The 17,862-nt window shown below is 36.5% G+C and overlaps 1 protein-coding gene across 1 annotated transcript in view; it reads right to left on the reverse strand.

The window, feature by feature from the left end:
- KMT2E (lysine methyltransferase 2E) overlaps positions 1-17,862 on the reverse strand; it is an 85,423-nt gene that overhangs the window by 21,646 nt on the left and 45,915 nt on the right. Inside the window, 9 exon segments of the mRNA XM_023751099.1 lie at positions 93-357; positions 4,675-4,784; positions 5,732-5,849; positions 7,524-7,654; positions 7,778-8,008; positions 11,161-11,199; positions 11,527-11,699; positions 14,896-14,954; positions 16,871-16,951. Of these exon segments, the coding sequence (XP_023606867.1) occupies positions 93-357; positions 4,675-4,784; positions 5,732-5,849; positions 7,524-7,654; positions 7,778-8,008; positions 11,161-11,199; positions 11,527-11,699; positions 14,896-14,954; positions 16,871-16,951 (1,207 nt within the window).

A 17,862-nucleotide genomic window follows, 5' to 3' on the forward strand; every position in this document is an offset into this window, starting at 1 on the left:
TTTACATAAAACAAAAAAGAGGCTAAAATATGCCAAATTACTTTTCTTTGTTAACTTATTTCATTAAGAACCAATAAACCAAAGTTCAGTACCTGATTATTTGATACTGACAGTCTCAGTGGAGAAAGCTTTCTCTGTTTATTTTCTGGGCTCTTCATTTTATTTGTTGTTCCTTCACAATCCAAAGTAATATTCTGATTTTGCGTATCTTTGTCTTTTGAAATATCCTTTTCTTTTTTTCCTTTTTTCCTTCTTGTCTCATAACCACTATTGATGTTTTCCGTGGACTCAGAACTACGTTTTAGAACAGGGCACTCTGGATTTTCTTTGAGGCATGCGCAATCCACCTTGTACTTACTGGAAAAATAACCAGTTAAATAGTTATTCAAGACATTTTAAAAAACTTGTAAAATTTTATAATTCATTTTAAGCTGCAACTCCACAAAACTGTATGCTATTACTAATTATAAGTAATCCTTACTTTTCACTAATCCTTACTTTTCACTAGTAACTATCTCAAAGAAATTTTATTTTCTTATAAAAACAATGTAATAAAAGTTGATTTCTAGGCCTTCAATCACAAGGATAATTAGTAACAGTTTGCAGAAAAAAACTCCAATAAAAATTTTTTAAGTACAAGGATACTGTGGCTCACATTAAGACAAAAACTGTATTTACTTGAGAGGTTGCAAAGTGTTTTAAAGTATGTATACAAATAACAAATACCCTAAATCTGACCTAAATAAAAAAAATGCTAGGTATAATTAATATCAAACCTTAATTAGTTTCTCTTATACTTTACAAATGGTCTCAATAACCAAGTTTCTTTAAAAAACTACATTGGAAAAACTTCAAGTAGTGCTTCCTTTTGCCCTTCAGTGTTCCCTCTTTCAAATGGGAGCTTGAAAAATAAATAACTATCTTTCATCTTCACAGTAGTGATAATTATTGCTCTCATTTTACAGATTAAAACTCAAGAGAGAAACAGTATCTTATCCAAAGTCACACAATTAATAAGTGGTAGGGATGGTATCCAGATTCAGGTCTGTAGGAGTTCAAAGCCCACATTTTTCATTTCAATATTTCTTAATGCTCTGATCTCTTTATCTCTACCACCAAGATTTAGTTCATTTCTAGGATAAATGTCCAAATGTAGGTTAAATAATAATAGAAACTTCCCACCTTGAATGTTTTAAGTAGATTCAAAATTGTTCAAAATAAAAATAATAATTTGCTAAGTTTCTAATACTCCTATTCATTCACTTTCAACACCAGCAGAAAGGCACAGGTCAAACTGCCTGACTGCCTAATTCTCTGAATCAGGTAGAATTCAAATATTAATGGTCTACCTCCTACCTCCCCAAATCAGGTTTAATAGGAACTAGCTTGAAACTCTTTCTAGATGTCTTCTTTGATTTCAGGATAACAGAATTGCATATAATAATGATGGCAACACTAAAGCGTATTAAGTACTTATTTTGTGCAAGGAACTGTTTTAAACACATACTAACTCATTGAATCTTCAAAAAATTTGTTAGGAGAGTGTTATTATTCTCATAGTATACATGAGGTACTGAGGCACTAAGAGATTAAGAAACTGCCCTAACCGGTTTGGCTCAGTGGATAGAGTGTCAGCCTGCGGACTGAAGGGTCCCAGGTTCGATTCCAGTCAAGGGCATGTACCTTGGTTGTGGGCACATCCCCAGTAGGGGGTGTGCAGGAGGCAGCTGGTTGATGTTTCTCTCTTATCGATGTTTCTAACTCTCTATCCCTCTCCCTTCCTCTCTGTGAAAAATCAATAAAATATATTTAGAAAAAAAAAAGAAACTGGTCCAAGGTTATACAGCTAATAAGCGATCAAGCTAGGATTGGAAACCAGTCAGATTATTAAAAACTTATATTCTTAACCACTGTGGGATAGTGTCTCTTAAAGCAATGAGCAAATAACCATTTTTGCAATATTTCCAACTGTCTTGGGAAGAAAGGACCAAAAAGGAAACATGTAAAGTATCACAATAAATCTGACTCAACAATCAAATAGAAGTGCATGCTAAAGTAAGAGGGTTTTCATTGACAAAAACCAAAATGATCATTAAAAACTTCTGCATTTCCATAGGGTACCACACAAAATTTAAAAAGTAAAATACAGAATAGGAGGAAATGAACTGAAATACTTATAACAACCCTCTCCCTTCAAAAAAGTCAGTAAGAAAAAGACTACCCAGCAGAAAAAATGAACAAATGATTAGGCAATTCATAAGAAAGGAAAGCCAAAATCACAAACATATTAAAAGATCCTTGGGTCCATAAAAACAATTAAGGATAATGTAATCTATAATAATAAAAGTGTAATATGCTAATTAGACCAGACGTCCTTCCGGATGAAGCCAGGGCTCTGAGGGAAGCCTGGGTCCCAGGTGCCAGAGGGAAGCCGGTGCCGGCAGCCAGGGGAAGGAAGGCCTACTCTTGCATGAATTTCATGCATTGGGCCTCTAGTTAAAATATAAAAGGGATGCCATTTCACATGGATTAGCATCAATTTTAAAAAAGATGTGGTACACACACACACACACTGGATTATCACACAGTAATAAAAAGAATGAAATTTTGCCATTGGCAACAACATGGATGGACCTAAAGTCAGAGAGAAAGACAAGTAAAGTGGAGCAAGGAAGTAAAACGGAATACAAACTGGTTATTCATCTATGTTTAATATAAACTGAGGCTGTGTACATTCTACAACACAGCAATTCTACCCTTAGGTCCCTATCATGGAGAGAACATGTACACATGAAGACATGCTCATAAAGTCATAAAAGCCTTTTTAGTAACTCTAAAGCTCCACCAATGGTGGAATAGATAAATACCATCAGTGAAAATAAATGAACTGGAACTACACATAACAGAACTGAACCTCAAAAAGTAATGACTGAGAAAAGATGGAATGCAAAAATCATACAGATTCTAATTTACATATAATTTTAAAATATACAAAATACTAAATCCTATTTAGGGACAAAGGAGGCAAGAATATAAAATGGAGAAATGAAAGTCCCTTCAATAAGTGGTGTTGGGAAAACTGGACCACTCTCTTATCTCATATACAAAAATAAACTCAAAATGGATTAAAATTTAAATGTAATGCCTGAAATCATAAAACTTCTGAAAACAGAGGTGGTAAACTATCTGACATCAGTCTGAAGATTATCTTTTTTAATATGTCCACTTGAGCAAGTGAAACAAATCAAAATAAACAAAGGGGACATCATCAAATTAAAAAGCTTCTACACAGTGAAGGAAACCATCAACAAAACATAAAGACAACCTACAAAATGGGAGAAGATATTTGCAAATGACATACCTAATAAGGGGCTTATATCCAAAATATATAAAGAACCCATAAAACTCAGTAACAAGAAAATAAACAATCCAATCAAGAATGGGCAGAGGACACGAGAAGACATTTCTCCAAAGAAAGAAGATATACAAATGGCCATCAGACATATGAAAAGATGCTCAACATCACTAATCATAAGTGAAATGCAAATCAAAACCACAATGAGATAACACCAGTCAGAATGGCTGCTATCAAAGTCAACAAATAATGTGTGGGGGAAGATGTGTAGGAAAGAAGGACCCTTTTGCACTGTTGGTGGGGCTGCAAACTGGTACAGAGACTTTGGAAAACAGTATGTAAATCCCTCAAAAAAACTTAAAATAGATATACCATAACAATCATAAATACACTTCTGAGTACTTATCAGAGGAAAATGAAAACACTAATTTGAAAAGATACATGCATCCCTACGTTCACTGCAGCATTTACAATAGCCAAGTTATGAAAACAACCTAGGTGTCCATTGATAAATGAATGTATAAAAAAGATGTGGTATACATACACATACACATACACACACACACACACACACACACACACACACACACTGGATTAACACACAGCAATAAAAAAGAATGAAATTTTGCCATTGGCAACAGCATGAATGGACCTAAAGGATATTACACTAAGTGAAATAAGTCACAGAGAAAGACAAATACTCTGTGGTTTCACTATGTGGAATCTAAAAAAACAAACGAATGAAACAAAAACAGACTATAAATAGAGACCAAAAGGGATGGTTCGGAGAGAGGAGGAGGGTAGAGGGATAGGTGAAAAAGGTGAAGGAATATAGAAATATATTTGATATTTGCATGATGAGCTATTAAAAGAATTAGTGGGGTAATTAGGTTGTAAGGTATAAAAATGTAGAATCACCATATCAAACAACTGAAACTAATATAACTGATATAATATTGCATAGCAATTACACAAATAAAAAATAAAAGAAGGGAAAAATTCTTACATAAACAAGGTCAGTGTTGTAGTTTTAAAAAGGGAAAGTTTGTTAAGTATATTTTACTACCTTTTACAGAATAATAAAACTGCATATTTTAAAAAAATAAGGTCAGTGTTGTATGGCTGAATCAGGATTACTAGTCATAATTACCATTAGCATTTTCATTACAGTAGTAATTAAGGAATATATGGAAAAGAACTAAGCAGCTTTGCTGTAATGGAAGCTGATACCAAAATGCTTGTAAATAAAAATAAAAAGTTGTGGACATTAAGGAAATATTTTGAAAGAACAGATATCTTATTTACAGATTTGAACTTACCAATTCCCATAGTCAAAATCAAAGGCAATAGTAATTTCAGTTCCCTTTGGAATATTTTGTATAGAATAAATGTAAAGATGTATGGTTCCATCTTCAATTTCATGCCTCACCTATTAGTTAAAAGAACAATTTTATATTTCTATAGATTATTTTTTACATTTAGAAGCATCTCACCCTACCATTTTGAAAACTATTCAAAGTAACTCACAAATACAACATGGAAAACAATGGCATTTAATTACAAGACTTGTAACTATAAATCAGTGGTAATCAACTGGGAAAGTGATACATCAATGCAAGTCTGATGCAAGCTCTACAGCCCACCATGTTGTACTGAAAAGAAAATACTGTATTTTATCAATTCTACAATGCATATTTTTTCACCTTTTAGCATCTCTGAAATAGGGAGTTTTTAAAGTGATGGCATCTTTAACCTGATGAAATGCAGTAATGGTACAGTTAACACTGTACTTTTTCTATGACCGACACTGCTCTAGGTACTTTACATGACCACTTTAGTTCTCATTACACCTTTTTACAGATAAAACTGAAGTACAAAATTATAAATCTAGCTAGTCAAAGAGAAGACATGAATCTAGTAAGTCTGGCTTCAAACCTTACATTCTTAAGTGTAACATTATATAACAATAAAATTAAAAACTTTTATTTTTCCATGAAAAACAACAAAACCAGAAATATACTCAAAATTAAAATACAATTTTATTGTAGCACATATAAAATCATTTTAGCTTTCAGCGTTGTCATCTACCTTGATCAAATTAGAACATATATTTGACCCATATATACAGAATCTTCTAGGATAAACAGAATCTAGTATTTCCTCTTACAAGAAACATCAAAATTTCTTCAATGTGTAAAGTAATTTTTAAGACCTCAAAGCCAATATTACCTAAATTTTCACAATGGAAAGATGCTGGAGTATAAAATGCATCAACAGTTAAAAAGTGTTTTTAGGCTACCAGACTTCTGTGGTTAATACTCAAATTCCACATACCCCTCCAACCCCTGCCTCCCAAAAAGATTTCTATAAGCTTACCTCTGCATTGGGTGTACAAGAACGCCTGATGAACCGAGCCTCATTCCCAAAAGTCCTTGCATCAACACACATTTCTAGCCCATGAAATTTAGAATAGAATAAAACAAAAGGGTATGGTCTACAAAGAAAGAAATGCATTATAAACCATTAACATTTTGAGTTTAAGAAACTTCTAAAAGACTTACAGTAAGTAGTGAAATCAAGAAATTGAATATAAAAAAGCTTGATACCAAAACCTACTCTTAACCACTAGGCTAGTTCAAGCTAATAAGGTTTTTACCTGTTCCTATATCCTTACATAAGTCAAAGATAATTAACTGGATGTGGAAATTCAAGTTTACAAAGATAAGAAGGGAGTGATTATTACGTTTACAGGACTTATAATTGGACTGGAAGCCCGGTGCACAAAATTCGTGCACAAGGGGGGCGGGGGGCGCGTGCGTGGTGTATGTCCCTCAACCCAGCCTGCACCCTCTCCAATCTGGGACGGGCCTAAACGGGCAGTCAGACATTCCTCTCACAATCTAGGACTGCTGGCTCCCAACTGCTCGCCTGCCTGCCTGCCTGCCTGCCTGCCTGCCTGCCTGATTGCCCCTAACTGCTTCTGCCTGCCAGCCTGATCACCCCCTAACGACTCCCCTGCCAGCCTAATTGACACCTAACTGCTCCTCTGCTGGCCCAATTGCCCCTAACTGCCCTCCCCTGCAGGCCTGGTCCCCTCCCCCCACAACTGCCCTCTGTAGGCCTGGTTCCCTCCAACCGCCCTCCCCTGCAGGGCTGGTCCCCCCCAACTGCCCTCCACTGCAGGCCTGGTCACCCCCAACTGCCATCCTCTGCCGGCTCGGTCACCCCTAACTGCCCTCCCCTGCAGACCTGATTGCCCCCAACTGCCCTCCCTTTCAGGCCTGGTCCCTCCCAACTACCCTTCCCCGCAGGCCTGATCGCCCACAACTGCCCTCCCCTGCCGGCCATCTTGTGATGGCCACCTTGTGTGTTGGAGTGATGGTCAATTTGCATATTACCTCTTTATTAGACAGGATGCTTTTAAAGTCCCTATCTCCTTGCGCATTTAAGTGTTTGAGTTGTAGCTCTGTTTCAGTCAAATTTGCTATATAAAAGGGAAGGATTCACATATATCTTTTGTATCTTAAATAAAAGCTCAAGTTATAAACAAATATTTTTAATAATTATAGCATATAGACTGAGAATGTTATCTCTCTAGAGATACACACATACTTCTAGACTTCAGGGAAGCAATGGCTGTGATAAGAACACATCAATTTCCTCCCAAAATCACAAACCATAGAAGAGGCCTCCAAAGCCATTCCATACCTAGAGTGTGGGAGTTGAAAATGGTGGCAATAATGTAAGATCAAATCTATCATCTAATAAAGAGGAAGAGGTTTTGCCAGTGGTAGGCACCAATGGTCTTTTCAGGTTCTAGCAATTATACTACAAGGAATTAGGAAAGGTGCTGGATGGAAATTTCCTTATAATCTCAGGTAATCGAGTCTTTAATTAATATCCACCTACATTGCTATAGTTTATCTTTGAAGTAGATTGTTTTAGTGTCAGCAAGATAAAAATGTGTAAGAGACAGGAATATATCTGCATTTTTATATTTTATTATAGTTCAAAAATTATTAGTTACTGTTCAACTACACTACTGTTTTAAATACTAAAATGATCACTTAGGAAAACAAAATACATATAATACACAGCATCTTGGTTAAAAATAGCAAAAAATTCAATAAAGAATAGAAAACTAATATGGGAAAATAAATGCATATACCTCTTAAAGAAATATCCATTTGCTTCAAATTGTTCTCTTAGCATAAATTTTCCTCTATATTCAATGATAAGTGCATCAGGAGGCAAATCTTTTGCAGATTTCAGAATTTTCTTATTTTTTTGTATATGGCTCTAAAAATTAGAGAAATGTTGAGATTAATTAAACCTTAATGCTTTTAGTCTAACTACTTTAAGATATAGAGTAGAAAAAATAAGGTTTTTGTTTTATAACATTTTGGCAAATGATATATTTACCTCTACAGGAGGCTTGAAGAGCGAATTGTTGGTATTCAAATTTGATTTATTTATCTCTTTTTTGTCATTTCCATTGCCTAATCTCAGAGCTAATCTTTGTGCCTCTCTCTGAACACCCTCGCTATACTGGTTATTATTTGCCTCTTCATATCGATCCATCCATGCTTTGATTTTTGTCTCCCATCCAAAATTTGAACCATCAGATGAAGGATCAATCTCTGGAGCTGAACCCTAAAATCACAACAAACTAAGCATTAATATCTGGACTTCAAATATTTATACATATATATATATACATACAAAATCAATGACTATATAAGATATAAACTAGACACTAATGCTAGGCTTTTTAAGTTGGTCCTAGTAAAAAGAGCACCATAAATGAGCGGTTTACTACATTTTTATACTACATGCCACACAAATATGAGTTGGAAAACTGAAGGAAGCCGAGTTAAGTCAGAATAGTAGAAATTCAAGTTTCACCATCACTACTGTAGTTAAATGAAGGCTATCAATAAAATTGCAACTACCCAAAGGTTTGGAGTCATTGTCAGCTAATGTTTAAAAAAAGAAAGCAGATGAAATTTTTTATTTTAGAAACTGCCAATATCTACTCTGTCCTCACAGCTCTATTTAACCAGAATAAATGGGATTATTATGTAAACTACACATATTGCATATTAAGTATAAACATTTTATATACACTAAAATTTTAACATTTTATAACAAAAATATTCTTGATATCTTAATTAGTATAATTCCAATTGTCCCCATAATAAATTTGACATGAGAATAAAATGTTTCATAGAATGTGAAATACCCCAATGGTCCATGGCCTAAATTCAAGGGTCATAATGAGGGCAAGAACTTTCAAGCTTAAGTGCTTGCTCCTCTATAGCCCCTATTAAAACCTGTAAGATAAGAATTCTAAATGCCAAGTAATAAAAAGTTACCACCTCTCTTCTTAATGTTACAAAAAAAAAAAAAAGACATTTTTTCCCACTGGAATGCAATTTATATAAAGGCACAATTACCATTCATTTAAAAAATTTATTAAAATCTGAACTAGGTCAGGGTTCCATTCCCAGTCAGGGTACATGTCTGGGTAGGGGCTCCATCCCCAGCAGGGGGTGTACAGGAGGTAGCCTATCAATTATTCTCTGTCATCATTGATGTTTCTAGCCCTCTCTACCTTCCTCTCTCTGAAATCAATAAAAACATTTTTTAAAATTTCCTGAACCCCTACAATTTTTATTTGCAATCTTAGGATGAAAATCAATTAATGCAGATAATAAGAACAAATATTTTACCTTATCATTAGAATAATTCAAATGTATAACAAATTTAATGTAAAATTTCAATTTAGTTGTAAATGCCGTTGTTTTCTTTCTACAATATTAAACTTTGATAAAAGATTTTGTCTATATGTACAATCTAACAGAACTGAAATTTTATCATATATAGATATAATAAAAATCCTTATATGTCCTGTTAGACATGTAAATGTGTACAGAAACACTAAAATTTACCATCAGTCAACCTTCCCTATACTTGTCTACAATAAAACAAACTACAGTTGAACTGTGAACACAGGTTTGAACTTCATGGGTCCATTTATATGCGGATTTTTAAAAATAACTATCTGTATTATTTTCCATCTGTGGTTGGGAGTCCGCAGATACAGAGACCTAGCTGTATGCATTTATCTAAGCCATTTTATATAGGGTACTTGATATCTGTGTGTGTGTGTGTGGGGGGGGGGGGGTTCTGGAACCAAGCCTCCTTGGACATCAAGTGATAACTTAAGTTTTGGGGAGTCAAAAGTTATACTTGAAATTTTAACTGTGCAGGAGGTTGATGTCCCTAACCCTGGCATTGTTCAAGGGTCAAATGTATAGTAAGTTGCTCAACTATTTGATTGGGATAGATTTATTTCACTAATTGATATTTTATATACGTACATATTCTACATTATAATGACTACTTGATAAAGAACAGATTTTTATACAAATGAGACACTACATATTAAGGCTTTCCTCTGCATTTTAAAAGAAATCTATCCGTTTTCAAATTTTTCTTTGTTTTGCATCTTCCCCTCCCCATCGCCCCAGAAAACACTCTATACTGAGCTGGTAATCTTTAATACAGCTCTTTTGTATCTCTTGAATCTTATAAACACTACAGAATTACTTAGTAGAGTTGTCATGATCTTAAAGAGATATCTGCAAATTAAGAAAAAGATATCTTTAAAAATGCACAGACTCACCACTTCACATAATAAATGAAAATATTTCAGTTAAGTAAAACATGCCCCTTCCTCATTAAGCCTCCTTTAAACTGATTAGATAAATTGGGAAGAAAGGAAAATAGCTGGAGTATCAGTTGTACTAACAGCTTAATCCAAAATCTTTTTCAGACCTCCATTTTTGGTGTCAGAGAAAATACCATAAATCCAGATTTAATATACTACAGTTGAACTGTGAAAAACAGTATGAAATTCCAACCTCAATATATAAAGAACATTTTATGAAACTTTGGACTTATTAACATTTTTGAGAAAGAATTACAAAAGTACATAATAATAATTGGACAACTGCTTATCCTCCAGTAATGTGGAATTAATGAATAATTATTATTGAATAATAAATAATTATTATAATTACTATTAAATGATGAGTAATTATTATACTACATGGACAACAGATATACTGTAACATGCTCCCCACATCCTATTTCAACATCTGACAACTTGGAAAATCCATTATCCTTTACTGCCTAATTTAAAAAGCTATAGTAACACTGTAAAGCTGACCTCTATGATCCAACACAAACCTATCTCTTAGGGGGAGGCAGAGCTGGGGAGCCTTGCTTCTCTCAGCAATCTTGGCATCTACAAAATTGAGGATTTATTCTAATTAATTCAAGGTACAAGTGACTAGTTTGTACTATTATTAATATGGTGGATCTATGGTGATTTTATAGTATTTTATAATAACATGACTAAATCACTAGAATCCCAACTATGCAAAGCAGTAAAATTTCAAATTCCAAATGTGATTTTGCATACAATTGTCTAGTATATTAACACCAAGTGTACTAGAGACATGGAATGAAACAGTAACTGAAATTCAGTTTTCTTGAAATTTTAATATTAGAAATTGTTCGTATATCTCCTCCTTTTGGCTATTTTAACAATGCTAATAAACTCTACGAGTGGCATATTTATCCAATTAGAATTCTCTATGGCCCAACTTCTGATAAAGATAATAAGCAATGAAATGACACATAGTGAAGAAAGCATAAAGATTACGAACAAACAACAACTTAGTAAACTCTTGAATAATGGACAGTTGCTAACAAGGGCTTAAATTTAACACATTTACCTTAACTCTTGATGACTTCCTAGATCCTTCACGAAAGGCCTAAAATAAAATGAAATTCTGAGTTTTGAATATAATATTTAAGAATCAATTGGTTCACTGAAGTCTCATAATAACAAAAAGTCGGTATAACCACCAGAACTAGGAGAATGTTTAAATTAGAACGTAAAAAATATATATGATACAATGCTAAGAAAAAGCCTAAATTTTCTGTGTGATCAATATTACAATAATGGAAAATTATTTCCATTACTTATTTCCAAGTACTATTTGATAAAAATTAGGATATAAAAAATATTATAGTAATTCCTGTAAAATTCAGCTCCCACCACTTTCTATCTTACTCATCTAAAAAAATGAAAAACTTACTTTTTTACATTTTGAAATGTTTTGTTCTTTCTCCCCACTTTTTTTCCTTCTTTTATCATTAACCTTAGAAACTCTTGAAGTAGTTAAAGTAATAGATGTTGGGGTATGCTGAAATGCAGTATACAATTCCACAGGAACCTCATCACCACTCTCAGTTGCACTGGTATCACCATCTTCAAGGCAAAATAAAAATTACTGCATGTGTAATACTTCTATTTCAAACAATAAGACAGCATTCCACACAAGAAACTATTATATATCCATTTTTCTGAAGAATAAACATTTTTTCCACTTCTTCACTTATATTAAGATACATTTAAATGCAAGCTTCGGCCTGGCTGAAGTGGTTCATTGTTTGAGCATCGACCTATGAACCAGGTGGTCACAGTTTGATTCCCAGTCAGGACACGTGCCAGGGTTGCAGGCCAGTGCGGGGCGTGCAGGAGGCAGCTGAGAATGATTCTCTCTCATCATTGATGTTTCTATCTCTCTCTCCCTACCTTCCTCTCTGAAATCAATAAAAATATATTTTAACAACAAAAAAATGCAAACTATGAATGTCAGTTCTCATATTTAGGCTAGAAAGGCTAAAAAAGTTTGACAACACACTCAAATGGTATGACTGTGGGAAACACGCAGTTGCATACATTGCCAAAGGAAATTTAAAATTCCCTGCAAAGGGTAGCCAAATCTAGCAAAATGCTATATGCACTCAGCCTTTCACTCAACAATCCCTTTTCTAGGGATCTATCCAAAGATAAAATGACAAAAGCACAAAAAAACATATGCAAGAGAGTTTCATTGAAAGTACTATCTACACTAATAAAAGAGAAACATGGTAATTAGCGTACGACCGCTACCCTTTTCATTGGCTAATCAGTGAGTATATGCAAATTAAGTGTCAGCCAAGATGGCGGCCGGCAGCCAGGCAGCTGGAAGCGAACATGAGGCTTGCTTGCTTCAGTGAAGGAGGACTCCAACGTTCCCCGCCTGCGCTGCTGGCCTCTGAGCTACACCTCTAAGAAACTATGTACTATGTTGCAAATAAGAAGCTAAACAAACCCCCAGAAACCGGCTTTCATTCAGCCGGGCTTTAGCAACATTGTATCGATGTTTTCAGCGGCCAGGCCTCAGAGCTAAAGCTGGCCCAGAATAAAAAAAAAAAAAAAAAGAAAACAAGGAGCTATTAGAAGCTTCAGTCACTCGCTTCTGGAAAACAGCCCTCAGCCCCTCACCCAGACTGGCCAGGCACCCCAGTGGGGACCCCCACTCTGATCCAGGACACCCTTTCAGGGCAAACCAGCCATCCCCTACCCATGCACCAGGCCTCTATTCTATATAGTAAAAGGGTAATATGCCTCCCGGCACCGGGATCAGCGGAGCAGCAAGGCTCTCGGCACCGGGATCAGCGTGACAGGGGGCAGCGCCCAAACTCCCTGATCAGCCCTGCTCTGTGCCTGATAGGAGGGAGCTCCCCAATCCCCTGAATGCCCTGTGGCTCTGTGTGTGACAGGGGGCGGGGCCACAACCTCCTCTATCTGCCCTGCTCTGTTCGTGAAGGGGAAGGCGCCCCAACCCCCTGATCAGCCCTGCTCTGTGCCTGATAGGGGGGAGCTCCCCAATCCTCTGATTGCCCTGCGGCTCTGTGTTTGACAGGGTGCAGCGCACCAACCCTCTGATCGGCCCTGCTCTGTGTGTGACAGGGTAGAGCCATAACCTCTCCATCGGCCCTGCCCTGAGTGTGACAGGGTGCAGCGCCCCAACCCCCTGATCCGCCCTGCTCTGTGTGTGACAGGGGGCGGTGCCCCAACTCCCCTATCGGCCCTACTCTGTGAGTGACAGGGGGGAGCTCCTCAACCCCCTGATCGGCCCTGTTCTGTGCATGACAGGGGGGAGCTCCCCAACCCCCTGATGGGCCCTGCTCTGTGCGTGACGGGGGGAGCTCCCCAACTCCCTGATCGACCCTGCTCTGTGTGTGACAGGGTACGGAGCCCCAACCCCCCTGATGGGCCCTGCTCTGTGAGTGACAGGGGGCAGCGCCCCAACCCCCTGATCGGCCCTGCTCTGTGTGTGACAGGGTAGAGCCATAACCTCTCCATCGGCCCTGCCCTGAGTGTGACAGTGGCGGCGCCCCAACCCCCTGATCGGCCCTGCTCTGTGGGTGATAGAGGGTGGCGCCCCAACCCCCCTCCATGGGCCTTGCTCTGTGTGTGACAAGGTAGAGCCATAACCTCCCCATTGGCCCTGCCCTGAGTGTGACAGGGTGCAGCGCCCCAACCCCCTGATCCGCCCTGCTCTGTGTGTGACAGGGGGCGGTGCCCCAACTCCCCTATCAGCCTTGCTCTGTGAGTGACAGGGGGGAGCTCCTCAACCCCCTGATGGGCCCTGGTCTGTGCGTGACAGGGTACGGAGCCCCAACACCCCTGATGGGCCCTGCTCTGTGCGTGACAGGGGGCAGCGCCCCAACCCCCTGATGGGCCCTGTTCTGTGCATGACAGGGGGCAGCGCCCCACCCCCCTGACCGCCCCTGCTCTGTGCATGACGGGGGGGGGGGCCGAACCTTCCCATTCGACCTGCTTGAAGTGTACAGGGGGCGGAGGCCCCAACACACTAATGAGCACTACCCTGAGGGGACTGAGGGTGGCATCGCAACCTCCCGGATCCGCCTGCTCTGTGCATGACGGGGCGGCCCCAACTCCCCAATCGGCCCTGCTCTGAGCCTGACCAGGGGCTGCACCTAGGGATTGGGCCTGCCCTCTGCCACCCGGAAGCAGGCCTAAGCCAGCAGGTCGTTATCTCCTGAGGGGTCCCAGACTGCGAGAGGGCACAGGCCGGGCTGAGGGACCCCCCCTCCCCCCGAGTGCACAAATTTTTGTGCACCGGGCCTCTAGTTTGTAATAAAAAGAAAACAACCCAAATGTCCATGAAACAGGAATAGTTCAATAAACTATGATTATTCAAACCCAGTTGTATTGGTATCAGCATGTTTTAAGTCAAAATGGAAGTTGTAGTAATGTTATACTTCTAAATTCTGTTCCTAAAAATGAAAGAAACACTATTCCAAATAATAAACTAATGAATCCACATCTTTTCAAAGAGCAAACATATTTAACTTCTTTAAACCAATAGGTTACCTATGTATTTTCCTATACAATTAAAATGTTTTATTTATTTTTCTCTAATTTGCATATTTCCTACATTCTTATTCTATAATCTGTAAAAAAGAATATTTAAAAATCTATATCCGAGATTGTAAATTATATACAATCAACATTCAGCAGTAAGGTATTTCCATCCGACTAAAAATATGCAGGCCACTTATTCTCTCAATCACACTAATCCTACTTAGTATAGATCTTTTTCACCCACCTGACAAATTTTCCCTTTTTCGGCGTTGTAGTAGCACTGCTCTCTCTTTATCCAAACTCCTACATTTAAAATATTAGCATGATTATTATTTATCAAACTTCCATAAATTTAAATATAAAGCAGATTTATTTTAAATATGACAAACTTACAATTTCCTTAATGTTCTCACTGAAAAATCAACAGTATAAAATACATGTATTGCCCCTTGCCTCACATTAGATTTCATTTAGCATCATTAGCATTATATGCCAGTTTAGTGACTATAATTGCACTGTTAAGAAAAATCTTTTTTTTTTATCGTAGAAAACTAGTACATCTTTTTTTAAGAAATTTTAATTGAATATTTAAAGCAAACAGTCTGGAAAAGAATGTTAACATGTGTAACAAAAGTTATAAATTAAATTTCTTAAAAGAAATGAATGACACTAAATTAAGAGTCTATTTGCATTATACCATTTGCCTAAAATTATTTCCACTTTTGAAATAATAAACACTAAACATTTAATTAAGTAAAATATTTCATTAACTTCCTTCAGCCTCCACTCATGAAGTACATTACATCATCAATAGTAATTGTTTTACTTTATTTCCCCCTATATTTTACTGTCTAACTTATTAGTCTAGAGGTCAAATAACACTAGATAGTATTTTGAGATGGGAGAATAAGGGCTCTAGACCAAAAGGCCTACAACTTAGTAACAGACTTGCCTTAATGTCTACTAGGATATGCATCAATCCTATAGCACCAATGATAACTATCTTAGTCATCACAGAATGATGGCAGTTATTGCTCAATTGACTGCCTTCCCTAAAGGTCAGTTTTTAATCAACTCTTACTGATTAAAATAACATTTAACAACAGCTACTTATCTCATCAAAAAATAGCCCTAGCCGGTTTGGCTCATATATGATAATTGTTTTGTGGTTATGGTTATTTTTAAAAATTCTTTTTTGTACATACACATAAATACATATATCTTGAAATACATAAAGATACATATGAATAAAATAATATATCTTGGATTTACATTAAAATAGTATGTGAAGGGGAGAAGAAATAGATAGCAAAATAAATGAAAAAAGGTTGTTGATAATTGTTGAAGCAGGGTGGTGGAAATATGTGGATTCAGTATACTATTTATTTTTATATAGGTTTGAAATATCCTAATAAAAATATTTTTTAAAACATACAAAAGGACCAGTAGGTGTGGCTCGGCAGTTGAGCGTCAACCTATGAACCGGAGGTCATGGTTCGATTCCTGGTCAGGGCACATGCCTGGGTTACAACTTGATCCCCAGGAGGGACATGCAGGAGGCAGCCAATCAATGATTCTCTCTCATCATTGATGTTTCTATCTGAAATCTAGAAAAATATATTAAAAAATACAAAAGAAAAGAAGACAAAAAAGAAAAAAAGAAAGAAAGAACTCATGGACATGGACAACAGTGTGGTAATTTCAGAGGGAGGATGGTAGGTGGAGGTGAAAGAAGATAAAAGGGGGATAAGTGGTGATAGAAAAAAGAAAAGAAAAAGAAAACCTACAAAGAGGTATCACTTCACACCTGTTAGAATGGCTACTATCAATAGATCAACAAACAAGTGCTGGGGTGGATGTGGAAAAAAGGGAACCCTAGTGCACACGCAATGACACACAAAAAAGAAATGGGAGAAAAACACATGACTGCAAACCTATAAAATTCTGTAACTAAGGCAATGTCCTCTTAGTAACTCTTGAACAGAGTGCATTCCAGTGAAAAAACATGGCATCACACAGAAGATGCACTATTATTTCATGCATCATTAAAAAAGTAAAAATGCTACTAACTATAACATTATCAAAAGATTCTTCCTGATGTTAGGATTGTCAGAATACAAAAACAAAAAACAACCCATTTTTATTCATACATAAATTTCTATTAACTAAAGATTATATCAGTAAAATTATGGGCAATCGTATTGGTATGCACAACTTACCGAGGCTGACAACGTTCACATAGATATGTGTCAGGAATATGCTGCCTATCAATCCCCATGCAGTCAATATGTTGCCAAACACTTAAAAAAAAAAAAAAAGCAAAAAGCAGAACATATAAAGTATTTTTAAAATCATCCTTAAATTAAGATTTGATACTCCATTTAACTATCACTTAAGTGCCTACTTTGCATTTAATACTGTAAAAGTACTAAAAAGTGCTGTGAGGAATTCATAGAAATATGTCCTCAGGGAGATGTAAAAACAAGAGGACAAATACATTATAGAGAATATAAATTTATAAAGCAAATATAATTTTAAACTGCAAAAGATATACATTATAAATATTATTAGCAATCACAAAGTAGAGAGGTCCACACTACTTGAAGTTAATAGGAAAAGCACCCTGGAAAACAATGAACTTGAATAGAATCTTGTTTGGGTCTTTAGGAAGAAAAGATTAATTACTATAGCAATGCTTTCTTCAAGTAGGCAGATATGAGGAGCAACAATCAGAATATGGTTAATATCTATGAAGAGGAATGTTCATTTTGAAAAAGAGAGAAGGCTAAACATGGATTAGTAACGTATAGTCAGATTATATAGGACTTGGAATGTCAGGATATGTGTAAATTTTTTCTAATTGGCAACAGATAACAATTAGAGGTGCTTTGATGGTATAAATTAATTCAAAGAAGAAACTGAAAGCAAAAAAAAAACAACAACCCACAAATAAGAGGCTTTTCCAAAATTCCAGACCTGAGTTAAAGGAGAACAGAACTAGAATGATGGCAGAGATGAAGTTAAAGAATCCAGAAAACATTCCTGAGGTCAGAGATTAAACCTACTCTGTTCTCTATTTTTAATGGAATACATGGACCAGCTTGAGGCAAACTTTTCAATTTGTGACTTTAATTGGTCTAAAGTTGACATATATGCCTATTTCTAAAAAACAGTCATTTTTACATAATTAGCTACTTCTAATATATAAAGC

Source organism: Myotis lucifugus, unplaced genomic scaffold, assembly GCF_000147115.1.
Source record: "Myotis lucifugus unplaced genomic scaffold, Myoluc2.0 scaffold_18, whole genome shotgun sequence".
Taxonomy (NCBI): Eukaryota; Metazoa; Chordata; class Mammalia; order Chiroptera; family Vespertilionidae; genus Myotis; species Myotis lucifugus.